Raw genomic sequence first — 26,779 nt, 5'->3', positions numbered from 1 at the left:
TTTAATCTAGTGGATGGGGGACTGATCAAGCGGACTGATTTCTCCTGGATGGTGTTGAGCTTGCAGTGTTATTGGAGCTGCACTCATCCATGCAAGTAGGCAGCATTCCATCACACTTCTGACCTGTGCCTTATAGATTGTGGATTCAGGCTCTGGGGTGTCAGGAGGTGAGTCACTCTTCACAGAATTCCGAACCTCTAACTTGCACTTGTAGCAACAGTTATTTATGTGTCTGATCCAGTTAAGTTTCTGGTCAATGGCAACCCTCAGGATGTGGGAGATTCATCAAAGGTAATTCCCGTGAATGTCAAGGGGACGTTAGATTCTCTCATTGTAAAGAGCCAGTACAGAGAACTGGTGGAGCATGAATTTTACTTGCCACTTATCTGCCCAAGTCTGAATGTTTTGCTGCATATGGACACAGCCTACTTCAGTATCTGAAGTATCGTGAATGATACTGAACACTGTGCAATCATCAGCAAACATCCTCCACTTCTGACCTTGTGTTAGAGAGAGGATCAGTGATGTAGAAGCTGAAGGATGGTGGACCTAGGACAGGGTCCCGAGGACCTCCTGCAGTGATGTCCTGAGGCTGACCTGAACAGCCTCCAACAATACAACAATCTTCCTTTGTGCTAACGGGAGGGAATGGAGCAGTGGTACTGTCACTGGACTAGTAATCCAGAGACTCAGAGTAATGTTCTGGGGACCTGGGTTCAAATCCCACCAGGGCAGATGGTCGAATTTGAATTCAAAATAAAAGTCTAATGATGACCAACGTTGATTGTCGTAAAAAAAAAAATCTGGTTCACTAATGTCCTTAAGGGCAGGAAACCTGGCATCCTTACCTGGTCTGGTCTACATGTGACTCCAGGCCTACAGCAATGTGGCTGTCTCTTAAATGCCCTCGGGGATTGCCAATAAATGCTGGCACAGCCAGTGACACCTACATCCCATTAACAAAAAACTCCCCAGTAGAGAGCTATCCCCCGATTCCCATTGACTTCAGTTTTGTTAGACCTTCTGCGTGCCACACTTGGTCAAATGCTGCCTTGATGTCAAGGCCTTATTTTACCTCTGGAATTCAGTTCTGCTACAGGCATGGAAACTGGTTGAGTGGGTGCCATGATTCAGACAATTGTGGGGTGCAATAATATTGCAAATGATTCTGTTTCATCAGGCACTGTTCCTTTCTTTTCAAAATTGTCATCACACCAAAGTCATTATAAATTACTCCCATCTCCAACAGTCCATTTGTCTCCCAAGTCCTCAAACCCTATTTGCCCACATTGATACATTTATCTCACAGGAAAAAAAAAATCAACCTCTTGTAAATGTCCTCACAACTCCAGGACTTGAGCACATAATCCAAGTGGTGCTGAAGTGCAATGCTGACGGAGTGTCGCCCTGCTTGGGCTACCATCCTTCAGTTAACATGTTAAGCCACAATCCAGTATTTTCTCTCGGGTGAATATCCAGTCTTTTCTCTCAGGTGAATCTAGCATGACCAGCAGCGCCGGCCCTAGGGTTGCTGGCGCCCCGGGCAAGCTGAACTTCGGCGCCCTTGGGGGGGCGGAGCCGAGGGGGGGGGGGGGGGGGGGGGGGGGAGCGGACCCGGGGGGGGGGGGGGGGGGGGGGGGACCTGAGGGGGGTGCAGGGGGAGCGGACCCGAGGGGGGACGGGGCGGGGCGGGGGGGCGGACGGACCCGAGGGGGGGGCGGGGGGACCCGAGGGGGGGGCGGAGGGACGGACCCGAGGCGGGGGGGGGGGAGCGGACCGAGCGGGGGCCGGACCGAGGGGACGGACCGGGGGGGGCCGCCCTGGGGGAGTGTGGCCACACTGGGGGAGTGCGGCCACCGCGCATGCGCTGGTTGGCGCCGGCCCAACTGCGCATGCGCGGGACCCGAGTCTGGCGCCCCCTAGCACATGGCGCCCCGGGCGACAGCCCGAGTTGCCGGTGCCTTGAGCCGGCCCTGATGATGACCAGCGGTATTCTCCCAGGTCCGCGCCAACATTTATCGATCAACTTCAAATCATCAGACAAAATGTTGCTAAACATGACAATTTTAACATTCCCTTATACATATCCACAAACCCATCTGTGTTGAGTTCTACTAGGGACTGGTTATTATCCGAGGGAGGTCAAAAGGTTTAACACTTAGATTTACCTCAAAAGTAAAAGCCCTTGTTTGATTCACAACCTAATTCTGACGAATCTCATCACAGTTGAACAAAACATATAAATGACCGCATATTATAAAGTTCAACTGGAACATAAGTAATTATATTGGGTACATCTAAATAACGGTGAGACAAGTATTAATTTGGTGTCTGAACCTGTATTTACTTTTAGGCCACTGAAAAAAAAGTACATTTCATTAAAAATTATTTCAAGGATTGATCTTGCACAATCAATTTTCCTTTTGTTTTCATTAAAGTTAGTTTGAAAGTTAATAAATATTCTACTTGGGCAGTATATGCCCTGCCTGAATTATCTTTGGCGGATACTATATAAATAGAAAGGTACATAGAAAATAGAAACAGGAGGAGGCCATTCTGTCCTTCGAATCTGCTTGCCATTCATTCTGATCATGGCTGATCATCGCATTCAATACCCTGATCCCACCTTCCCCCATATCCATTGATTTCTTAAGCCCCAAGAGCTCTGTGTAATTCCTTCTTGAAATTACACAATGTTTTCACCTCAACTACTTTCTGTGGTCGTCAATTCCACTAATTCACCACTCTCAGGGTGAAGAAATTTCTCCTCACCTCAATCCTAAAAGGTTTACCCCTTGTCCTCAAACTACGACCCTTAGTTCTGGACGACCCCACCATCGGGAATATTCTTTCTGAATCTACCCTGTCTAACCTGGTTAGAATTTTGTAAGTTGCTATGAGATCCTCTCTCACTCTTCTAAACTCCAATGAATATAATCCTAACCAATTTTAACCTCTCCTCATATGACAGTCTCGCCATCCCAGGAATGAGCCTGGTAAACCTTCGCTGCACTCCCTCCATTGCAAGAACATCCTTTCTCAGATAAGGACACTAAACCTGCACACAATACTCCAGATGTGATCTCACCAATGCCCTATACAATTGTAGTAAAACATCCCTACTCCTGTACTCAAATCCTCTCGTTATGAAAGCCAACATACCAAAGAACAAAGAAAATTACAGCACAGGAACAGGCCCTTCGGCCCTCCCAGCCTGTGCCGATCCAGATCCTTTATCTAAACCTGTTGCCTATTTTCCAAGAATCTACTTCCCTCTGTTCCTCGCCCATTCATATATCTGTCCAGATGCATCTTAAATGATGCTATCAAAGAACAAAGAAAATTCCATCTGCCTTCTTTACTGCCTGCTCTACCTGCGCGCTAACTTTCAGCAACTGATGCACAAGGACACCAAGGTCTCGCTGAGAATCGACCTTTCACAATTTACACCCATTCAAATAGTAATCTGCCTTCCTATTTTTGCTACCAAAGTGGATAACTTCACATTTATCCACGTTATACTCCATCAGCCATGCATATGCCCACTCCCTCAGCCTGTCCAAATACTGAAGAACCTCTGCATCCTCCTCACAGTTCACCCTCCCACCCAACTTAGTATCATCTGCAAATTTGGAATACTACATTTAGTTTCCTCAATCAAATCAATATTAATGTGAACAGTTGCAGTCCTCGTACAGGTACCCCACTATTCACTGCTTGCCAATCGGAAAAAGACCCATTTATTCCAACTTTTTGCTTCCTGTCTGTTAACCAGCTTTCTATCCATCTCAAGACACTACTGCAATCCCATGTGCTTTAACTTTACGTATTAATCCGCTATGTGAGACCTTGTCGAAAGCCTTCTTAAAGTCTAAATAAACCACATTCCTGGTCAACTCTACTAGTTACACCTTCAAAGAATTCCAATAGATTTGTCACACGCCTTGTGAATAACTGGTTGCAGTCAATATTAGGATGCATTGATTGCACAGGAAAGTGTAAAACATTGTATAAAAAAAACTTACATCCCCACTGTCGCGGTTATCTGTGGTTTCCAAATCTTCACTAATGTGTCGACGAGATCGAAATACTCTGTGAGCTTCTTGCTGGATCTGCCGAATGTTGGTATCCGACTCATTTTCCACATCTCTACAAAACATTTGAAATAAGTTATTCTTATCTTAAGGGCAACCAGTGATGGGCAATACTGCTGACTTTGTCAGCAAGGCTCACATCCCATGAAATAACAGTTAAAATTTTGAGTAGATAATAATGGTGAGACTATCAGCGCTCATTGTTACAACGGGGTAAGTCAGAGAGTAACTATTGGTGTCTGCACGTGTGTATAAAATGCAGATATCGGAAGCCACTGCCAGACGGGGGAGGAGGAGGTCATTAATGTCAGTCACAAATTCTTGTCTTCATTAAAAACTATTTCACATCCTCTTCTTTGAGAATTTCATCCAATCCACAACTGACAGCAGCACACAACTAGCTCAAGTTCCATGGGCACAATCTTCACCACAAGTGATACACATCTGCAGAACCTCCTCAACTCTGCTTCGGACATGCTGGATGGTGTTGATCCACCAATGTTATCTTCAAGTAACAGAAACAGCTGCAGCAATTATATTGTTGCTTATTCCCAGCTTCTGGATCTAGCCTGTCTTCTTCAGCTTGCCAGTACGGGCGGCATGACAGCACAGTAGTCAGCACTGTTGCTTCACAGCGCCAGGGTCCTAGGTTTGATTCCCAGCTTGGGTCACTGTCCGTATGGAGTCTGCGCGTTCTCCCCATGTTTGTGTGGGTTTCCTCCGGGTGCTCCAGTTTCCTCCCGCAAGTCCCAAAAGACGTGCTGTTAGGTGAATTGAGCATTCTGAATTCTCCCTCTGTGTACCCAAACAGGTACACTGGGGGATTTTCACAGTAACTTCATTTCAGTGTTAATGTGAGCCTACTTGTGACAATAAAGATTATTATTATTATACTGCATTGGAATCATAATCTCCCAAGTTCTGATGACTCTGTCTCCTTTCATATGGTTTCAATCAGGAGTTTTGGTTTCCAATCTTGGTTTCAGTCTGTCTTAGCACCCGCGAGGGTCAGTTTCCCATTTTCAATTCAAGCTTTCGTTTGAGATTCCAGCACACTCTGCTTGTCGCAGTGAGAATTCTTCAGTCTGATTGGTTGACGGCCTCAGAGTTTATTCCCTGCCACAACGCCATAGATCCCCTGCAAGGGGATACTGTGCTGCATCTAGTGCCAAGTTAAAGCAAGCCTCTGCACAGAATTCCACAAAAACGGAGGTGAAATGAGTGCTGTTTTTTCTCTGCTGACCACAAAATAAAGGCCATTGTTGCTTCAATCGACTGAAGACCATGGTGACAAATACTATTAGACAATAATTTTCAGCAACAATGCAAACTAAAACATAGATCTGTGAGACAACTTACACTAGACTTGGTCGCTGCCACTGTGTAGTTCTATTGTTGTGATTCACGTAGTACGTCCGGCCCAGGTTGTCAGTCTTCTCTTCCCAGGCAGGTGGTAGCGGTGGCAGCTGTTGCTCACGTTGCGTTCCTGAATCGCTAGGGTCAACCATATTCCAGGCGCGCTTAATGGCATTGAAAAAAAACAAAGAACTATTAATGAACCTGTTGGTTTCTTTCTTATGCTCTTAGAGCGGATTTAAGAAGTTGCATAAACACATCAGAGAGAAAGGAATAGAAGAATATTCTGATGAGTGGGATGATGCAAGTTGGGAGGGAGGCATGTGAAGAGCCTGAACTTTGTCACTGACCTGCTGAATTGAATATCCTGCTTTTGTGCTCTACAATTCTGTGAGATCATACCCCACTGCTCCTCTGAAATGCACTCTCTCCCTCAAATAGAGAATCCTACATGCCACTCCATACCAAAATCTATTCTTTTGAAATCAAGATATATTGTACCATAGCCCACTCGCAACTCAATGAGAACATGGGAACAGGAATAGTACCACCATTCTATTTGGTCTTCGTTGATCTGTACTTCAATTAATTTACCTGCCATTGCTCCATTGATCTAATGATCTATTAATCATTGGTCACAGTTTAAGGTTCCAATTTAAATTGACCATAACAATTTTTTTTATTCATTCAAGGGATGTGGGCATCACTGGCTGTGCTAATATTTCTTGCCCATCCCAAGTTGCCCTTGAGAAGGTGGTGGTGAGCTGCCTTCTTGAATTGCTGCAGTCCACGTGATGTTATTACACCCACTGAGCTCTTGGGGAGAAAGTTGATTTAGCTCACTGGGCTAGACAGCTGTTTTGCGCTGCAGAACAAGGCCAGCAGCATGGGTTCAATTCCCGTACCAGCTGAGAATTCGGAATTCTCCCTCTCTGTACCCGAACAGGCGCCGGAATGTGGCGACTAGGGGCATGTGGAATGTGGCGACACAGTAACTTCATTGCGGTGTTAATGTGAGTCTACGTGTGACAGTACAGATAATGTATTTACAAGTTCCAGGATTTTGACCCAATGACAGTGAAGGAACGGCGATATATTTCCATGTCAGGATGGTGAACTTCCAAATGAAGACCAGGTTTCTACTCCCTTTTATTGAAATGACTCAGCTCTAATTATAAGATTAAACACCCTTGTTCCCGATTTTCCCATGGGTTTATCTGCATCTCCCCCAGATCGTCAAAACAGTGGAAAGCTTGCCTTATTCCATCCTTGCTTTCTCCCAAGTACTTTAGGTTATTGAAATGCAAGCATTACTTATGATTACCCTCATTTCTTTTTATAATAACTTTATACAGACCTTTGCTCTCCACCTTAGTTTGTCCTCTCATCCTCCTGGAGTATGTAGGAACTGTTAACCAGCCACCCCAAAGACAAAGAGTGGGCATGCCCTCCTGGAACCTTAAACTGTGACCAATGAATAATCATCATTGTGTTGCTGATGGGTGTGTGTGGAGAAAAACATAATTCCTGCTATGTTAAATCACTATCCATTTCTGATAACAGGTATTGCATACTTCGATTAACAACATATAGTCAGTCAGGATTGAAGCTAAATCAAGAGTTCAAAATGAACTATGTGTAAGTTCATGCAACTTTGTTGCTCACAACTGATACACCAATTATTTTATCTAATGTACACATACAACTAAGTGCACAGTCATGAGAATGATTAATCAATGTTGTTGCCATTTCAAACAAGCTCCCGAGACCATGTAAAATCTGCTTTGTTGAATACTTTGATTTATTTCATTCCAAATGTGAAAATTATGAACAAACTGCACCCTGGCCCCAACAGCCAATTATACACATTTTCAGGTTTTTATCTAACCATGCACCCTCCAATATATCTGTTGTTTTCTTTGACCCCAGTTAAGAGAAAAAAAAACAGTAACCCACAGTGCAGTCAATGGTTAATTAAGACAGTGAGAATTATCTGGAGAAAAAAATCAAAGTCAATTATAACTTCTTCAACCTGCTGAGTCCTATTAATTAGATTATGCAATTCACAGAAAGGTTCAATGAACTACAGTAAAACAATAGTTTAATAAGTTTCATAATTCCAGGATTTGTACCTCAGATTCTTCCCTCTGTTCGGGAGTTTCTTCTTGTCCACCATTCCTTGGCAAGTAGGCCATCTTCAACCGCAGAAATCCTTTAACCCGGGATTTATGACTGCAAGTGTGAATATTAAAATACTCTTAATCCAAAATACAAGTGCTCTTATGGTCTATTTAAATAGTTTCAGCTGAAATAAAGATCACTTTGAGGGCACGGTCTAACCAAATTTATACTAATTGTGATTGCGAGCGCGAATCGTCAGGTGTTTCCCGACAGCTGACCCGGTGAAGCCGTCACTGGTACCTAACACTAATTAGGGCACTTAATGATGCTGCATGGGCTTCACGTTGCAAATGGCTGTCCCGCCGGCTGATTTGCCAGGACCGCGCTCAGCAGCTCCCCGCTAATGAGGCGGACCAGCACTTAAACCGAATCCGCAGAGCAAACCCCAGACAGCAGGCAGCCATGCAGACCAGCTCCAAGATTCGGAGGTATACTAATCTTTATTGTCACAAGTAGGCTTACATTAACACTGCAATAAAGTTATCGTGAAAAGCCCCTGGTCATCACATTCTGGTGCTGTCCGGGTACACGAAGGGAGAATTCAGAATGTCCAAATCACCTAACAAGCACTTCTTTTGAGACCTGTGGGAAGAAACCAGAGAACCCGGAGCAAATCCACGCAGACAAGTGGAGAACGTGCAGACTCCGCACAGTGAACCAAGCCGGAAATCGAACCTGGGACCCTGGCGTTGTGAAGCAGCAGTGCGAACCACTGTGCTACTGTGCTGCCCTGGTCAGACTGATGGACGCAGTCGAGTCCAGACAAAATAACCTGTTCTCCCAAGCATGTCGGAGGGTCAGCCACAGATCAGCCAGTGCCGCCTGGGAACAACAGACGGGAAAGGACCCAGACAGGCACTGGACCTCAACCCGATGAGGAACAAGTCCTGGATGTCGTGGAGATGTCCCCAGTGCCGAGACCCAGCTCTTGGGTGTTCTAATATTGGCTGCTGCCTCTTTGGTGTTGATGCCCCTGGTGTTCAGAACAAGTGTCCAGGCCTCGCAGCCTGATTTGGGATGCTCAGCAGTAACAATCACCCGCCTCAGGGTATTTGCATGTACTAGAATCCACTTGGGAGATGTGAAGTGCTCCCATGAATAGAATTGTCAATTCCTGTGGTGAATGTAATATATATATGATAATTCACACTGTCTTTGTAAGCGCAGTAGCGCTATCCTACCACTAGGGGGAGTAGCGCTGGGAGTACTCAGGAACTTGTACTGGGCTCAACCCTTGGCTCCGCCCACGACTCCTCCCCCTAGTGCAGCTGTATAAATACCCTTGTCCAGAGTCAGCCTGAGTTCACTAAGAGTTCATCAACGGGTAACAGGCTGGCTCTGAAGTAAGTCGATTAAAGCTTAGATTCATATCGGAAACACATGTCTGGTGAATTGATGGTTCCATCAATTCCCTATTAGCAATAGACATAGCTGTGCGGCCAGCAGCCATCACGGTCAGTAAGAGTTGACGTGACCATCACCATATTACCATGATCAGGGCTCTGTCATGGAGGTGTTCGGTGGGACGGACAGGAAGCAGCTGGGGTGGGGAGGGGTAATATGGCGGGCCCAAGGGTGCTGCACCCTCTCTGACAGGGGCGACTCGCCCCCTCCCGACCTAGCCCAAAGCCCCCCTGGGGACTCCCCCATCCCCCTACTCACCTCCTCGGATCCCCACAGCAACCATTGTGAAAGCTTCACATTATTAAATAGGTGTAGCAAATGCCACCTGTGTGGGGAGCAGTTGGGTCATGGGAGGCCGTTTGATAGGGGGTCATTTCCATTAATGGGATGGAGATTGGTCTTATTTGGTTATTATTGGTTTCTCGGCACGTTGTGGCGGGATCTAGTCAGTGGGAACGGTCTGGTTAGATTAGAAACCGATCGATCCTGACCACGGTTCGTGATTTTGGCCTCTACCGCTATCTAACCTGCCCGCACATTTTCACGTCTGGCATGATGTGGCCGATAGATTGCGTCCTGAAAGTCCTAACTAACAGAACAGCACTGTGCTAAGAAGTACATCAACATTTCTTTTCAAATATAAACCAGGTTAATAGAAAAAGTTAATACTGACTGAATGAACACACAATGACTATTCGACATTTATGTTGTATTCAAGAGAATAAAAGCATTTATTCAGGTGAGTACTCAAGAGTTAATTTCCAATATTTAAATTGATATCACGGGGTTACAAAACATGAGGAAAATAGGAAAACAACTATAATTTTACACTGTTAGATGAAACGTTTTGCACATAGACTGTATTACATAATGCCACGATCCAGCAACATATTCAAGAGAGAGAGACCCCGAGGGAGCGACGTACATTCTGTGAAGCTCGTCATTAGGGCTGTGGGGGAAGTGAAGTACATTCTGTGAAGCTCTACCCTAGAGGAAGGGATGGAGCAAAGTACACTTGGTGAAGCTCCTCCCGAGTGGGTGCGAGAGTAATTAAGTACACAGTGCTGGTTTCCTGCAAGGAGGACGCACCAAATTTGCATAAGTTGTCTATATTTTATTTCCTGTAAATCTCCTCGCACAGTTAGATGCTTCCTGGTTTCCTGACCAGGAATAGCAAACTAAAATAGACAAGTCAGGGTCAGGAAAAACTAAATCGGGGCAGCACGGTGGCCTAGTGGTTAGCACAACCGCCTCACCTCCATCTGCAACTGTAGAATAGGATCTGAGTGACTCACACGCATATTTATACACAAGCTCCCTGTGGGCGGAGCTAGCCGGCAGGGGCTTACCGGAGGACCGTGTATTATAGGTACAGGCATACATCCCCCTACTGCAAGTATGCATATCTACAGTGGTTATATCACCACAAATAGAGACTCAATTTACTCAGTCTCTCATCATAGAACAACCCCTTTATCTCAGGAGCCAATCGGGTGTACCTTCACAGTCTCCAACCCTTACGTATCCTTTCTTAAATATGGACAGCAAACCATGCACAGTATTCCAGGTACAAAGACCTGTAAAATTGTAGCAAAAATTCTTATCCCTGTATTCCAATTGCTTTGCAATAAAGGCCAACATGCCGTTTGCATTCCTGTGCCTGCATACAGTCCAAAGATGTGCAGGTTAGGTAGATTGGCCATGATAAATTGCCCTTAGTGTCCAAAATTGCCCTTAGTGTTGGGTGGGGTTACTGGGTTATGGGGATAGGGTGGAGGTGTTGACCTTGGGTAAGGTGCTCTTTCCAAGAGCCAGTGCAGACTCGATGGGCCGAATGGCCTCCTTCTGCACTGTAAATTCTATGATAATCTATGATGGCGCTGACGTCCCAGGTTCGATCCTGGCTCTGGGTCACTGTATGTGGAGTTTGCACATTCTCCCCGTGTCTGCGTGGGTTTCGCCCCCACAACCCAAAAATGTGCAGAGTAGGTGGATTGGCCACGCTAAATTGCCCCTTAATTGGAAAAAATAATTGGCTAATCTAAATTTAAATAAAAACTAAATCTGAAAAGGCAGAAATAGGGTTCATTGAGGAATCATAGAATTTACAGTGCAGAAGGAGGCCATTCAGCCCATCGAGTCTGCACCGGCTCTTGGAAAGAGCACCCCACCCAAGGTCAACAACTCCACCCTATCCCCATAACCCCATAACCCAGTAACCCCACCCAACACTACAGGCAGGGAAGGTATAATGTCCCTTTTGCTTGCTGAAAATCATCCTAAATGTAAAAACAGGGCGAATTCCAACAAACACTGCCGTGCAGTAATAAAGAAAGGGCTGGAAAACTCAATGACCATGTTTTAGAAATTCCTATTGATGGCAGTTCACCGACCTCCACCCCGGTACAGATGGTCCCTTTCCAAAGAGTGGTGAAAGCACTGTGTGAACAGACCCAGCTGAGGAATGCCGTAACAGTGCCTTTTACTACCGCAGAGACAAATGTTCTAACAATATTGATGAAATAAAGAGTTAATTAAGTTGTAAATGAAATACAAGCTCGTGTCAAACAATTCTTCAATTCCGTTCTGAGTAAAAGTCAGATACGAGCTTGCAGTTTAGCAGCAATCCAATTTGAATTTTGAAACATTTTTTAAAAATGGTAAAATTTCTTTCAAACTTGGTTAAGTAACAAAATTGAAATTGCTTGAAAAGGAAAAAAATAGGATATAGAGAATAAAATGAAATACAAGCTTGTGTCAAACAATTCTTCAATTCAGTTCTGCGTAAAAGCTTGCAGTTTAGCAGCAATCCAATTTGAATTTTGAAACAAATCCACAATTAAACCATTTACCAAATAATTTAGACACATATGCAATCGTAGACACGCACGTTAACATATTCCTGGGGAATTGACCTTGTTTGGAGTTTGTAATTACAGACATTCTGGAAGTTTACAACAGACACACAAGAACGCTCAAGTAATTCATTTTGGTCATCATTGCTTTAAAACATTTGATATGTTTTGTTGCTTGTGTATGAATGATATTTGTGTGTTCTCTTGTTCCAAAATAATTTCAGCAGGCAATTGATCCGTTTTTAAATTGCCCCCAAACGTGCGTGTCTACGATTACATATGTGTCTAAATTATTTGTTAAATGGTTTAATTGTAGATGTTTATATAGCTGTTTATATAGCACTTGGGGAGAGTGGGATCAAAGGCTATGGGGAGAAAGCAGGGTTAGTCTATTGAGATGGATGATCATCCATGATCGTGATGAATGGCGGAGCAGGCTCGAAGGGCCAAAAGGGCTCCTGCTCCTATCTTCTATGTATCTATATATCTATGTATGTTTGGAAACTCAATGACACCAGTTAAAGGTGGAAACGTTAAGTATACTCTGAAGGAAGTTTGAACAAATGTGAGAATTTTGTGTTATCATAATCACCCACAAATAGAGAACAAAGATTTTACAGTTGGTAATTTGTTTGGGTGAGAATCTTTTTGAGATTTTGAATCAACAAAGGATAGGTAATGCCTATGAAATTAGTTGTTGCAAATTGGCTTAAATGGAAGAAAAAAGATAAATGAATCAAATCAAAAATTTCAGTTTTACAATGACAGAGAATGGAGGATCCTGTTTATTATTCTAACCAAGAGATTTTGAGCTGGTAGTGTTCAGTCTCTTTAAGAATCTGTAGCCACGAGAGAAGGCTGATGATCAAATGTTTGAAATTTACAAGCAGTGAGAGAATCTCAGTTTCATAGAACATACTGTGCAGACGGAGCCCATTCGGCCCATCGAGTCTGCAACGACCCACTTAAGCCCTCACTTCCATCCTACCCCCGTAACCCAATAACCCCTTCTAACCTTTTTGGACACTAAAGGCAATTTAGCATGTGGGAGGAAACCAGAGAAAAGCCCACGCAGACACAGGGAGAACGTGCAGACTCCGCACAGACAGTGACCCAGCGGGGAATCGAACCTGGGACCTTGGCGCTGTGAAGCCACAGTGCTATCCACTTGTGCTACCGTGCTGCCCAAATAGCACCCAGATACCACCCGGTATTTGAAGGACTGGCCATCCGAAGGATTCAAAGCGATATTCTCAACACCAAATTATCCCGTTTGTGTAAAACCAAGGGCCAGACAAACCAAGGGACTGAAGAGGACTGATAGCGGCAGGGAGGGGTGATGGACAGTATCCATTCCTTGACAGGGGCCATTAAACAGTGGGGTGGTAGGCAATTGATAGCTAGACCCCAGATATTGGACCACCAATATCTCCAATTGCAAGACAACATTTGTGCCTTTGCAATGGCTTGACAGTTTAATTAAGCATGCAGACATTTAATATGATTGGTTAATTATTCTCGTGTACGATGCATGATGTAACCTGAACTGATTGGACATAGATAGCTTGTAACAAATTATTGGTATATGCCAATTTCTTGTAACCAAATCTTGTAGTAGAACTGTTTATACTATCCTTGAACCTGTGCTCTCTGGTGCCTCAATTTGGAATGCCAATGGCCCTTGCTATAGCTTGGAATAAAGAACTAGTTTTTTTTACTCCAAGAGTCTTCATTTGGTTTCATGTACATGAAAGAGTGAAGTACACTAAAGTCGAATACTTTTCTCCACAACACATACGTTTGAAATTATTTTCCTTAAACCAAGGCCACCCCTGTCTCATTTTATCTCGATCGGCATTTCAGTAAACCAATTACTATTTCACAATTAAATTATTCAACGTGTTTCATTGAACTTACCCTGTTTGTAAATGAGCCATGCCAAACTACAAGAGCCTCGGTGTGAACCTTGGTCTGTGCTCGGTTACTTAATCTTAGATATAATTACGTTTTATAAAAAGCACTGGAACCGCAGGACTAGCAGAAGATCGAAGTTTCGAACACAAGAGGTCGCTTTCCAACAGCACACTGCTTCTTCTGACTTGTAGCCAGAACAACATAAAACTCGTCCCACTGTCCTACATGCTCCCCAGATAACTGCTATCTATCACTTAAAAAAGGCAATGATCTCTATCTCGACTACTCCCTGTGGCAAAGCATTTCATGCTCCAACAACTGTCAAGACATTCCTACAAACATCTCCAGCCACTTTCAGGAAATTTTAAATTGATGATAGCTCATTTTGAATCCCCAAGGAAAAGAGTATTTCTCTGTTCAACTTAGCGAACATCTCCATAATTAAAACCTCTGACAAATCTCTTAGCCTTATCTGCTTCAATGGAAATTGTGCCAGTTTCCTTTATAGCTCCTTCTGAGTAGGTGCAGGGATCAATGACCAGGGCGCATATATTTAAGGTAAGGGGCAGGAGGTTTAGAGGGTTTTGAGGAAAAACATTTTCACCCAGAGGGCGGTGGGAGTCTGGAACTCACTACCTGAAAGGGTGGTGGAGGCAGAGACCCTCATAACATTTAAGAAGTATTTAGTTGTGCCCTTGCGATGCAGAGGCATACAAGGCTATGGGCCAAGTGTAGGAAATGGATTAGAATATTTAGGTAGCTGTTTTTGACCGGCGCAGATGCAGCAGGTCTTTTCTGTGCTGTAGACCTCTATGGCTGAGTAGAGATTTTCAACAGTATATCTGCGCTGGATGGTTTTAAAGTTTTTTCAATATACAGGATCAATTGACCTCCCTGCCACGATATCCCACTGCATAATTCAAGAAAAATGGTGTAATAATTAAGCATCAATGAGATTGAATCATTAGTAACGATTACTGAGCAATACTCAACACCTGTATAAACAGGGAATTGTGAGAAATAGGTGACAAAACAAAACATTACTTGACTAAAATATCAAACCAGATTAGTAATTACATCGTCTCTATTCCTTATTTCAAATTCTCATACTCCGCAATCGTCATGAAAATCACACATCCGGAACTTGTTTTGAAAATTCTATGGACAAAATGTTCCAAAAAGGCATTCCAAAGAACCTGCATGGTGTCTGCTTTCCCCACTGAAATTTCAAAGTGGAAAAGTCATACTCAGACATGATCCGAACTAAAGCCATTCAACTTCGCCATTATTAGAATTACATTGCAACGGTGAATCAACGGTGAACAACACCAACTGGTGCGAAGAAACACAAGTTAGTAAGTTCATCAAGCAAAAGCCTAAATCAGTACAATTGGTAATGGTGATATCAATTTTCCAGTCATACTTCACAAAGCAAATGATGAACCAACAGTTTCACACCGATACCTTATGAGACAATTGCAAGATTTTAGGAAAATTGGATTATAAATGGATTGGGCAATATAAGGGTTAATGCCTGGGGGTTAGAATGTGTTTTATAATAATCTTTATTAGAGTCATAAGTAGGCTTACATTAACACTGCAATGAAGTTACTGTGAAAATCCTCTAGTCGCCACACTCAGGTGCCTATTTGGGTACACTGAGGGATAATTCAAAACGTCCAATTCCCCCAACAAGCACATCTTTCAGGACTTGTGGGAGGAAACTGGAGCACCGGAGGAAACCCACACAGGCACGAGGAGAATGTGCAGACTCGACACAGACAGTGACCCAAGCCGGGAATCGATCTGGGGTCCTTGGCGCTGTGAAGCAACAGTGCGAGCCATAGTGCTACTGCGCAATGGTCATGTTATCTTTTCAAGAAATCTGAGGCTGGATTCACCGTTTTGGGGACTATGTCCCCACGCTGTTGTGAAAGCTGTGGTCTTTTGCGCCAGAAAAACTGGCGTCAAAAGGCCACATATTCAAAGCACTGCAGAGACCAGTCGTGAAGTTCACAGCTCCAGCTGCAGGTATGGGCTCCCGCACCTCCGAATCAGAGGCCGTGCATGTGCGGCATCCAGCGGCAGCGCTGTGCTCCATAGCGGACTCAGACTGAGTCCACAGCCGGCTTGCGAGTTTCCCGAAAGGCTCAGGCCATGTTTGAACCACGGCGTCGGGACTTTGGCCGGTCGGGGACAGAGAATAGTGGGGTGGGCCTCTGGTAATGACCGCAGTTAGGGGATAGGCGGCGTACCTCCCAGGTACGCCACTTTTCGGGGGCTGGAGAATCGAGGAACCGGCACCAGTCTCGATTCCATGCGTGGAACTGGATTCTCCGCCCCGACGCCGGACGTGATTTTGGGCTTGGGCTGCAGAGAATCTAGCCCCTGTCCTGCAGGGTCTGGGTAGATTTTAGCAGCCAGAAGGTGAAATTGACAAAGGAATATGCTTTCCAGTCTGGGCTAATGCATAGTGGTTTGTCTGGGGAAGTCCCTGGGGAGTTGATGTTCTTTCAGTACCTGCAAAGTTAATTTATTTTTTAGCTTGGGGATATGTCAGTGCTGGGTGGATATGTTTATGAGAGAAAGGCTTTTGGAAGTGAAGTCTGATCTGACAGCCCTTTTTTTTTGACCGTAAGTAAATGCAGTTTTCTTTCCCAGTCGGATAATTTAAAACAAGAGTAATAATATTTTAAAGCAAAGCAATCTTCTCTGAAGACAAGAAAGAGGCTGAAACGACCCAGTGGAAGCAGCTATTTGAAGATATTCAGCCAGGGTTTGAAGGAGTTCGAACAAGAGCCAGAATCTGTCCTGTAAAGCAAGTGTTATTCTATCCCCTGCTGATTTTTAAGCTGGATTGAGAGCTGTATGTTAATTTTCTGTTGGCGTAATGGTAAATTGAGTTGGAATATTTTTCAAAAATAAATTTAGTGTACCCAATTCATGTTTTTTTCCAATCAAGGGCAATTTAGTGTGGCCAATCCACCTAACCTGCACATCTTTGGATTGTGGGGGCGAAACTCATGCAAACACGGGGAGAATGTGCAAATTCCACACAGACAGTGACCCAGGGCCAAGATTAAACCTGGGACCTCGGTGCCGTGAGGCAGCAATGCTAACCCACTGCCCCACCGTGCTGTCTTTGAGTAGGAATATTAAATGTAATTGTAAGCTGTTCTTTTCGGGTGTGAAGTTAAAATGTTTAATATTGTATTCAAAATAAAGTTTTGTTTTAGAAATACCAAATTCCTATTTCTTCATGCAATTACTTCTGCAGCACATCATTCTTTCCGTAGTCTTACAAATAAACTAAAATACTGGGAGTTTTGGTCCAATATCCTTACCACTGCTGGGGTCTGGTCTGGCATCGTAATACGTAGGCAGCACTGATGATACAGTCTGACTGCACTTATGACTCAATTGAACAGATTACAACAAAGGATATTTATAAATGAAAACAAAATGAAATGAAAATCGCAAATATGTTAAGCATCAGAAACATCAACTCTCCTGCACGATTGAGATAATGCAGGCAATGCAATGTAGCTGTGCATAAACCCCTAAGGTGTCACTGGCACATTTTTCCTGAGAAAAATAGACTACTGTGGAATCTTTGGACTTTGTTTTTTATTCTTTCATGGTATGTGAGCTCCAAAGGCAAGGCCAACATTTGTTGCTCATCCCTAATTGTCCTGAAGATCGTGGTGATGGGCTTTCTTGAACCACAGCAAGCCACCTGGTGTAGGTGCACCCACAGTGTTGTTAGACTCCTCAATATGTTGAGTCTTGAAATGTTGGTGTCCAGGTTCATTATTCACTCTGGTCTCTGTGATGCAGAACAGGTAGAAGTGACATTTCAAAATGTTAGGGAGGGAGCTCCAGAATTTTGACTCAGTGACAATGAAGGAACAGCGATATATTTCCAAGTCAGGGTGCTGAGTGGTTTGGATGGTGGTGGTGTTCCCATGCATCTGCTGCCCTTGTCCTTCTAGGTGGTAGTGGTTGAGAGTTTGGAAGATGCTGTCTCAGGAACCTGGTATATTCTTGCAGTGCATCTTATAGATGATACACACTACAGCTGCTGTGCATCAACGGTGTAGGGAATAAATGTTTACGGTGTTAGGGTGTTAATCAAACAGGCTGCTTTTTCCTGGATGGTGTCAAATGTTTTTAAATTCATTCTTACAGGATGTGGGCTTTGCTGGCTAGGTCAGCATTTGTTGCCCATCCCTAATTTCCCTAGAGGTTGTGGTGGTAAACCATCTTCTTGAACCACTTCATCCTTGTGGTGTAGGTATAACCACTGTGCTATTAGGGAGGAATTTCTACACTTGGAGAGAAGCTTCCAGGTGGTGGCTTTCCCATGTATTTGCTGCCCTTGTCCTTCTAGATGATTGTCATCGTGGGTTTGGAAGGTGATGCTGAAGGAGTCTTGGTGAGTTCCTGCAGTACATCTTGTATTTCTTGAGTGTTGTTGGAGTTGCAGTAATCCAGGCCACTGAAGAGAATTCCCATCACACTCCTGACTTGTGCCTTGTAGATTATGGACAGGTTTTGACAACGTGCCTCATTGCAGACTGGTACGAAAAGTGAAGTTACAAGGATCAGAGGTGAGGTGGTAAGATGGATACAGAACTGGTTCGGTCACAGAAACAGTAGCAGTAGAAGGGTGTTTTTCTGAATGGAAGATTGTGACTGGTGGTGTTCCACAGGGATCGGTGCGTGGGCCTCTGTTGTTTGTGGTGTAGATAAACGATTTGGAGTAAAATGTAGTTAGTCTGATTAGTAAGTTTGCGGTGACACCAAGGTTGGTGGAGTGGCAGATAGTGTTGAGGATTGTCAGAAGATACAGCAGGACATAGATAGGTTGTGGACTTGGGAAGAGAAATGGCAAATGGAGTTTAATCCAGACAAATGTGAGGTAATGCATTTTGGTAGGTCTAACATACAGGGGAAATATACTGTAAATGGTAAAATTCTTAGGGATATAGAAAGTCAGAGAGGTCTGGGCGTGCAGGTCCACTGATCTTTGAAGGTGGCAACATAAGTGGACAAGGTAGTCAAGAAAGCATACGGAATAACTTGCCTTCATTGGACGGGGAATTGAGTATAAATACTGGCAAGTCATGCTACAGTTGTATAGAACTTTGGTAAGGCGTCACTTGGAATATTGCACACAATTATGGTCACCACACTACCAGAAGGATGTGGAGGTTTTGGAGAGGGTGCAGAGGAGGTTTACTCAGGTTGCCTGGTCTGGAAGGTATTAGCTATATGGAAAGGCTGAATAGACTCGGACTGTTTTCATTAGAACAATAGAGGTTGAGGGGTGACCTGACAGAGGTTTACAAGATTCTGAGGGGCATGAATAGAGTGGATGGGCAGGCACTCTTTCCCAAGATGAGGTCACCAGGGGGCATAGGTTTGTCTGCGGAGCAAAGTTTAGAGCAGATGTGCGAGGCAGGTTTTTTTATGCAGAGGGTGGTGATTGCCTGGAACGTGTTGCCAAGCGAGGTTGTGAAAGCTAATACATTAACGGCGTTCAAAAGGCATCTTGACAAACACATGGATAGGATGGGTATAGAGGGATATGGCACAAGGAAATGCTAAGGGTTTTGACCAAGGTTGGTATCATAACTGGTACAGGCTTGGAGGCCCAAAGGGCCTGTTCCTATGCTGTATTGTTCTTTGTTTTGGGGAGTCAGGAGAGGAGTTACGTTCCACGAGATTCCTAGCCTCTTGCCTGCTCTTGTAGCCACAGTATCACCATTTAATAATTAATAATCTTTATTGTCACAAGGAGGCTTACATAAACACTGCAATTAAGTTACTGTGAAAAGCTCCTAGTCGCCACATTCCGGCACCTGTTCGGGTACAGAGGGAAAATTCAGAATGTCCAATTCACCTAACGGCACATCTTTCGGGACTTGTGGGAGGAAACCGGAGCACCCGGAGGAAACCCACGCAGACACAGGGAGAACGTGCAGACTCCACACAGACAATGACCCAAGCCAGGAATCAAACCTGGGACCCTGGAGTTGTGAAGCAACAGTGCTAACCACCGTGCTACCGTGCCACCCATGACTAGTCCAGTTTAATTTCTGGTCAATGATAACCCCCGTGATGTTGATAGTTGGCGATTCAGTGATGGCAATGCCATTGAATGTCAAGTGGTGATGAGTAGGTGTTCTCTTTTTCATTATCCGGTAGTTAGGTGGCACAAATGTTACAAAGAACAAAGAAAAGTACAGCACAGGAACAGGCCCTTCGGCCCTCCAAGCCTGTGCCAACTGTGCTGCCCGTCTAAACTAAAATCTTCTACACTTCCTGGGTCCGTATCCCACTATTCCCATCCTATTCATTTATTTGTCAAGATGCCCCTTACATGCCACTTGTCCGTCCGAGCCTGGATATTGTCCAGGTCTTGTTGCATCTGGAAATTAATTGGAGAAGAGGAGACAAATTGGAGAGAAAGGAGGAGAACAAAAGGCATGGACAGTTGAGTGGATCCAAAAAATAACTTGATCAAGAATTACTTGGACGATTAAATGAAAATTCAACATAATTTAAGGAAAGAGATCACGATCATCCCAAGCCAATTATCAACATACTCAAGAGTATTAAGATTCCACTGAACTAAAGGATGAAACATCTATACTTCGATTAGTTACTTGACCATTCGCAGATGCATCTTCACATTGAGGATGATGCTGTCTGGTACAACTACCTTGCTAAGTGGAATGGATATCAAACAGATCTGGCAACTCGGCATCCATGAGGCACTGTGGGCCATCAGCAGAAGCAGTACTGTATTCAACCACAATCTGTAACCTCATGACTTGGCATGTCCCCCATTCTACTGTTATCGTTAAACCAGGGGAATCAACCCTAGTCCGATGAAGGGTGGAAGAGGGCATGGCAAGAGCGGCATCAGGCATAGCTAAAACGAGGTGTCAACCTGGCGAACCTACCACACAGGATTACTTGTAAGACAAATAGCAGAAGCAGCAAGTGATCAGGTCTAAACTCTGCAGTCCTGTTACATCTGATATGGAATGGCGGTCTAAACATCTAACAGGAGGAGGAGGAGGCTCTGCAAATATCCCCATCCTCAATGATAGGAAGAGCCGACATCGAAGGATCAAAAAGCGACGTCGCTATGAACGCTTGGCCGCCACAAGCCAGTTATCCCTGTGGTAACTTTTGTGACACCCCCTGCTTAAATGGCAGAGGTCAGCACATCAATGCAAAGACGAGGCTGAAGCATTTGCAATCATCTTCAGCCCAAAGAGCCGAGTGGATGATTTAATTCGGCCTTCTTCAGAGATCTTCAGCATCACAAATGCCATTCTTCAGCCGATTTAATTTACTCCACGCGATATCAAGAAAGGGCTGATGGCACTGGATGCTGCAAAGACTCTGGACCCCGAAAACATTCAAGTAACAGTACTGAAAACCTTTGATCCAACTAGCTGTCTCCCTCACCAAGCTGCTTCAGGACAGTTACAATACAGGCATCGACTGGCAATGTGGATAATTGTCCAGCAATTCTTTTCCACAAAAAGCAGGACAAAATCACCTGGCCAATTACCACCACATCAATCTTCTCCCACTTATCAGTGATAGAAGGAGCTGTTGACAGTGCAATCAAGCAGCATTTGCTCAGCGAAGACCTGTTCACTGTCTTTCAATTTGGATTCTGCTGGAGACATTCAGCTCCTCACTGCATTAGAGCCTTTTTGCAAACATGGACACGAGAATTAAACTTAAAAAGTGAGGTGAGAATAGCTGCCCTTGACATCAAGGCAGCATTTGCCTTAGTGTTGCACTAAGAAACACTGGAAAAACTAAAGCCATTGAAATCAGTGAAAATTCCCACCGGTTGGAATCGTACCTAGCAGAAAGGAAATGGTTGCAGTTGGAGGTCAATCATCTCAGTCCCAGGATATTGTTGCAGGAGTTCCTCAGAGTCGGTTCCAAACCTTTCCTCATCCTTAGGTCAGAAGTGGGAATGTTTGCTGATGATTGCACAATGTTCAGCGCCATTTGTACAACTCCTCAGACACTGAAGCAGTCCATGTCCAAATGCAACAAGAGCTGGACAACATTCAATCCGGAGCTGATAATACACAGAAAATAGAAGCAGGAGGAGGCCATTCAGCCCTTCGAGCCTGCTCTGCCATTCATTATGATCATGGCTGATCATCAAGTTCAATACCCTGAACCCACCTTCCACCTCAATTTCCCACCCCCATAATGTTTGATCTCCCCCTCCCCCCCCCCCCCCCCCCCCCCCGTCCCCTCCCCCAAAGTCCCTTGATTCCCCCCAGATCAGAGCGCAAAGGGACTTTGTGGCAACTACGTTCACACCACGCAAGTACCTATTCATAATTGACAATGGCCAACAGCAAGAACCTAATCATCTCCCTTTGAGTTCAATGGCAGTACCATCACTGAAACCCCACTATCAACATCCTGTGGCTTATCACTGACCAGAAATTGAACTGGACTAGCCATATAAATACTGTGGCCACAAGAGCAGATCAGACTCTGCAGCAATACCTCACTTCCTCACTCCCAAAGCCTGTCCACCAGCTACAAGACACAATTCAGGAGTGTGCTGGAATACTCTCCACTTGCCTGGATGAGTGCAGCCCCAACAACACTCAAGAAGCTTGTCACTATCCAGGACAAAGCAGCCTGCTCGATTATTACCCTATCCACCATAAACACACAGTAACAGCAGTGTGCACCATCTACTATATGCACTGCAGCAGCTCACCAAGTCTCCTTTGACAGCACTTTTCAAACCCAGATAAAGGCAGCAGATGCATGGAAACACCATGTACCACTTCCAAGTTCCTCTCTTAAGATGCACACCATCCTGACTTGAAACCGTACTACCGTTCCTTCACAGTTGCTGTGTCAACATCCTGGAACTCCCTTCCTAATGGCACTGTGGATGCACCTACACCACATGAACTAAGGTGGCAGCTCACCACCACCTTAACAAGGACATTTAGGGATAGGTGATAAATTACAGCCTAGCAAATGATGCCCATACCTCATGAAATAATTGAAAAAAAGTTTGTTACATATAAAAAGTGATGTAACAAATCATGGGATAGTTAAACTGAGATATTAAAAAAGAAAGATCAGGAAGACATCAGGTCAGAGCATAACAGAACAAGAAACACATTCTACAAAATCACAGCAAGGAAACAATTAGAAATGCAGAGAGGAACTGGAATTTTTACATGCTGAATTCAATCCAAGTATCTCACGCACGAAAATAAAAATCACATTGTACACCCTCAACTCATAAGCATAACTCACCTCCTCGGCCTGAGCAGAAAGTCCTTAAATGTGTATGGCCTCTCCAAGGCAGGATCTTCAGCCTGTTTGAAAATTAACACAATTTAGATAAACTAATTTATATGAAAAAACACAGGAACTTGAAATGAAGATATATTTTGTAAGTTTCACTTTAACAGACATTTGCATAGTCTCCAAATAATTTTTATGCAAGTAGAAATTGGCTCAAGTCTTAAAAGAAAAAGACAGAGGCAACCTTTACAGAGAATTTTGTGGTCTTTACAGGATTAAGATATTATTAATCCAATTTCCTGGGATGTTGCCGAGTCAAAATCAAATATCATCTGCAGGTGGAATGGGGTAAGGAGGCAGACTTAATGCAGACATAAGAGTTTCAGGACAAATAGCTGGTTAAATAGCAAACATTACAACAATTTGGGAAGCAGGGAAGAAGAGTTGGTTGGAGTGCAAAGGTTTTTCTAAATTGGCTGAGAAGGTGGGAGATTAAAACGGAGGAGCTGTAAAGGAACCATTGGGGGAAAGGCCTAATTACACAAAGGGAAGTTTACATACAGACAAGTTTTTTTTTTAAGAGGCAAAAACAGATTTTAGGATGAAAACGTTGACAAAATGTGAAGAAAATATGATTGGAAATGTGCAAAAGCACCAGATCATCTTTAACAATGCAGTTGTTAGTCAGCATGCTGTAGAGTAAAATCAAAATGGATCTGTAAAGACCCAATAATTTACCCCAAATTTATATAATAGCACATAAAGTGGCAATAAACAAATCTAGAACATGTTCCTCTTTTGCACAAGACATAACTAGTTTTGATGCGGGACACTATTTAAATGGCTTCCATGCACATGCCGTGGAAAGCATAATTTCTATCAAATTCAGTTGGTATCCCTTAACTATAAATCTGAAAACTGAACACATCCAAAAAAACTGCGCTTCCTTTGAATCTCTTCGACCTTTAGAGCAGGAACCCCCGACCCTTGTGAATTTCACCCAATCTTCAGCACGGGAAGTCTGCACATCGACACTCTGAACCCTCTCCTACGAGCAGAATGTCAGATAGTGGCAACGGTGTGAGCATATTGCAGGTACCCTGTATTTATTATTGTGATAATAATATCACAATAATATTACTTTTCCGTACATTTTATTTACTTTAGGCCATAGCTAGCCAAGGCTTCGGCTATTGCAATGTAAGTAGGTCCAGTCCTCTGTGGTATCCAAGAGCTGAAATCTAAAACGCAATCAATCCTCAGGATTTCGGATAAAGGATACTCGATCCACACACTTATTTATCAGCAGTTGAGGAAAGTTTACCCTTAACTATTTCTCTGCATCTAGTGCGGCATGGTCACTGCTTTTGATCAGATCAGTACAGTAAATGTGTCCTGTATTCTTTTTCTCAGTGAATATTGATCTCTGAAAGATCTGGTGACAAAAAAGCTACAAATTCAAACAGATTGAAAAAGAAAATGTAACAGAAATTCTAACTTTGAACAATAAAGGGGGAATTTTCACTCTGTCCTATTAATCCAGGAGAAAAAGCAAACGCTCACCATAACTTTCAATCTTAGAAGAAATGGAAATAAGTACAAACGTAAGTGGCTTGTGGATGCAACATTAGCAAAACTCCACTTCATAATGGTCATATGAACAGTCATATTCAGATACCTTGGGCGGGATTCTCCGTCCAGCGACGCCGGAATCGCAAAACTCAATTGGACGGAGGATCGTGCGTGAGCCAAAAATCGTGGCTGGCGCCGGGTTCACGGCGAAATGCCATGCTCTGGTGCTTCGATAGCAGCGTCAATGCGTTCTACTCCACACGTACAGTAAACGGTATTAGCATATCATTAATGGAACCAACCCGGTATTCCCCAGGGCCTCCGCGATGGTCCGCCTCTGCCAGGAAGAATTACCGACGGAAGGGTTCACCTGTGGTCAAGTTCCTAGAGGCGCGACCGTGGGCTGCCGGTCCTGCAGCTGGCAAGGCTGCCTCGGGTGGCATCTGTCAGGGAGGAGTAGCAAGGAGCAGTGTTGGGGTCGGGACCAAGAAGTCAAGGCACGAACCACCATTGCCGCAGCCTGCAAGACAGCCACCCTGCTACACATCCCACTGACCACCCACCTTGGTTGCGCAAAGTCTCACCGGCTGTATGGGTGGCCCCACCCCACCATCCCCTCACTCGACCGCTCTTCCCCAAAGCTGGGCACCACCGGCTGACAGGGCACCACATGGTCCACTAAAGGGGGATGCCCACAATAGTCCCTACAGAAGGGCCCCGGACAGGGACCGTTCAGTGTATCTCTGGCATGGATAGTGCCAGCCACCGCTACCCATGCCGGCATGTATGGGTGATGGGGCCAGAGGCCCTCACGGTGCCGGGCAGTGACAGTGACAGGGCCAGGGATCTGGTGCAGAGGGAAGAGAGAGAATGGCTGGGGTGGCTGGGTCACCATGTAGCCCGTTGAACCATGCCTGTCTTACACCCGCTGCAGACAATGGACTTTGGAATCCAACCAGGAATGTTTGCTTTCATCTTCGCAGCCGCAGCCCTGGGGAACCTTGCCTCCAGGTTCACCAACTTGGGGGCCTGTCTGATGGGACGAACATCCTATCCCACCCCGCCCCGCTCCACCCTGACCGACCATCCCAACCCTCCTGCGACCCCTCTATGGTTCCTACTTGCCTCACTATGGGGTGTGGGCCCTGGGTTGACAGTAACAGCGGGTCGGGTCCATGGGATGGAGGATGATGATGACCCGCTCTGTGCTGAGCTCTGTAGCTCCACATCATTTGACAACGTTTGACTCCTGTCCATGGTAGCACTTTCCACCATCCGCCTGGGTGATCACTACGTACAACCTAGCCATTCCATCACAGGCTCCCATCAAACACTTGGTGTGGCAGAGCTGGAGATGGGTGCAGGGCAACATCTAACAGTTTGTGCCCTAGCCCCTAATGCTATCCTGTACGCTGCACCCATGTCAACTTAACTAGTGTCTACCTTTCTGTCCTTATGGGCCCTAACGCCGTGTCCAGGTGGATCTCCAGGCGGTACATTAGAGGTGGAGGCGGCCTGCTGCGATTCCCACCTTGAGGTCTGGGTCCCCTTTGGCAGCATTCCTGTGTAGTGACCGGGTCTGGATAGACCAGGCAGTCGCTCGGGTGTCTCAGATGGCATGATGTCACCCTGTTCTGCCTGCTGCCCACCTGATGCTCCAGGGACAAGTTTGGGCCGGGGTGGAAAGTGTCCGAGGCACTGTGGTATTCCGGCACCTCTCCCGAGAAGGTCAGCAGCAAGGGTACTAATACTTCTTCCTCCCTTGGGGTGCCCAACGGCCCCAGGCTTCTCCATGGGATGGATGTGCAACTGGAGCGAATTCCTGGGGCTGCCACTGCCAATCCTGGAGACCCGCTCTTGTCTCAATCAGGGTCTCGATGCTCGCGGCCATGGAGCACAGGGACTGTGCCACCTCTCAAGGGACTGGTTCCGGTCATACAGCGCCCAGCAATGCTGTCGATGCCCTCAGCCAAAACCCGTTGTGAATTGGCCAGATTCTGGAGCACTTCTGTAATGTCCAGGTGGCCCTGGTACATAGCTGTCTTTGACAGGGCAGCCCAGACGTGTGCCTCAGCC

The 26,779-nt window shown here is 44.9% G+C and overlaps 1 protein-coding gene across 13 annotated transcripts in view; it reads right to left on the bottom strand.

Moving 5' to 3' along the window:
* The window catches only part of nedd4l (NEDD4 like E3 ubiquitin protein ligase), a 542,434-nt gene that overhangs the window by 135,124 nt on the left and 380,531 nt on the right, over positions 1 to 26,779 (bottom strand). For 12 of the 13 annotated variants that reach the window (XM_038790578.1, XM_038790580.1, XM_038790576.1 and 9 more), the window contains 4 exons: positions 23,141 to 23,202; positions 7,583 to 7,682; positions 5,454 to 5,614; positions 4,026 to 4,149 (listed from right to left, as the gene is read on the bottom strand). In XM_038790578.1, coding sequence (XP_038646506.1) covers positions 4,026 to 4,149; positions 5,454 to 5,614; positions 7,583 to 7,682; positions 23,141 to 23,202 — 447 coding nt within the window. Of the gene's footprint in view, positions 1 to 4,025; positions 4,150 to 5,453; positions 5,615 to 7,582; positions 7,683 to 23,140; positions 23,203 to 25,355; positions 25,359 to 26,779 lie in introns of all 13 variants that reach the window. The other variant, XM_038790589.1, reaches the window with a different exon arrangement.

The sequence above is a fragment of the Scyliorhinus canicula genome, chromosome 3 (genome assembly GCF_902713615.1).
Source record: "Scyliorhinus canicula chromosome 3, sScyCan1.1, whole genome shotgun sequence".
Classification (NCBI taxonomy): domain Eukaryota; kingdom Metazoa; phylum Chordata; class Chondrichthyes; order Carcharhiniformes; family Scyliorhinidae; genus Scyliorhinus; species Scyliorhinus canicula.
This window is presented reverse-complemented; position numbering and strand designations above follow the sequence as displayed.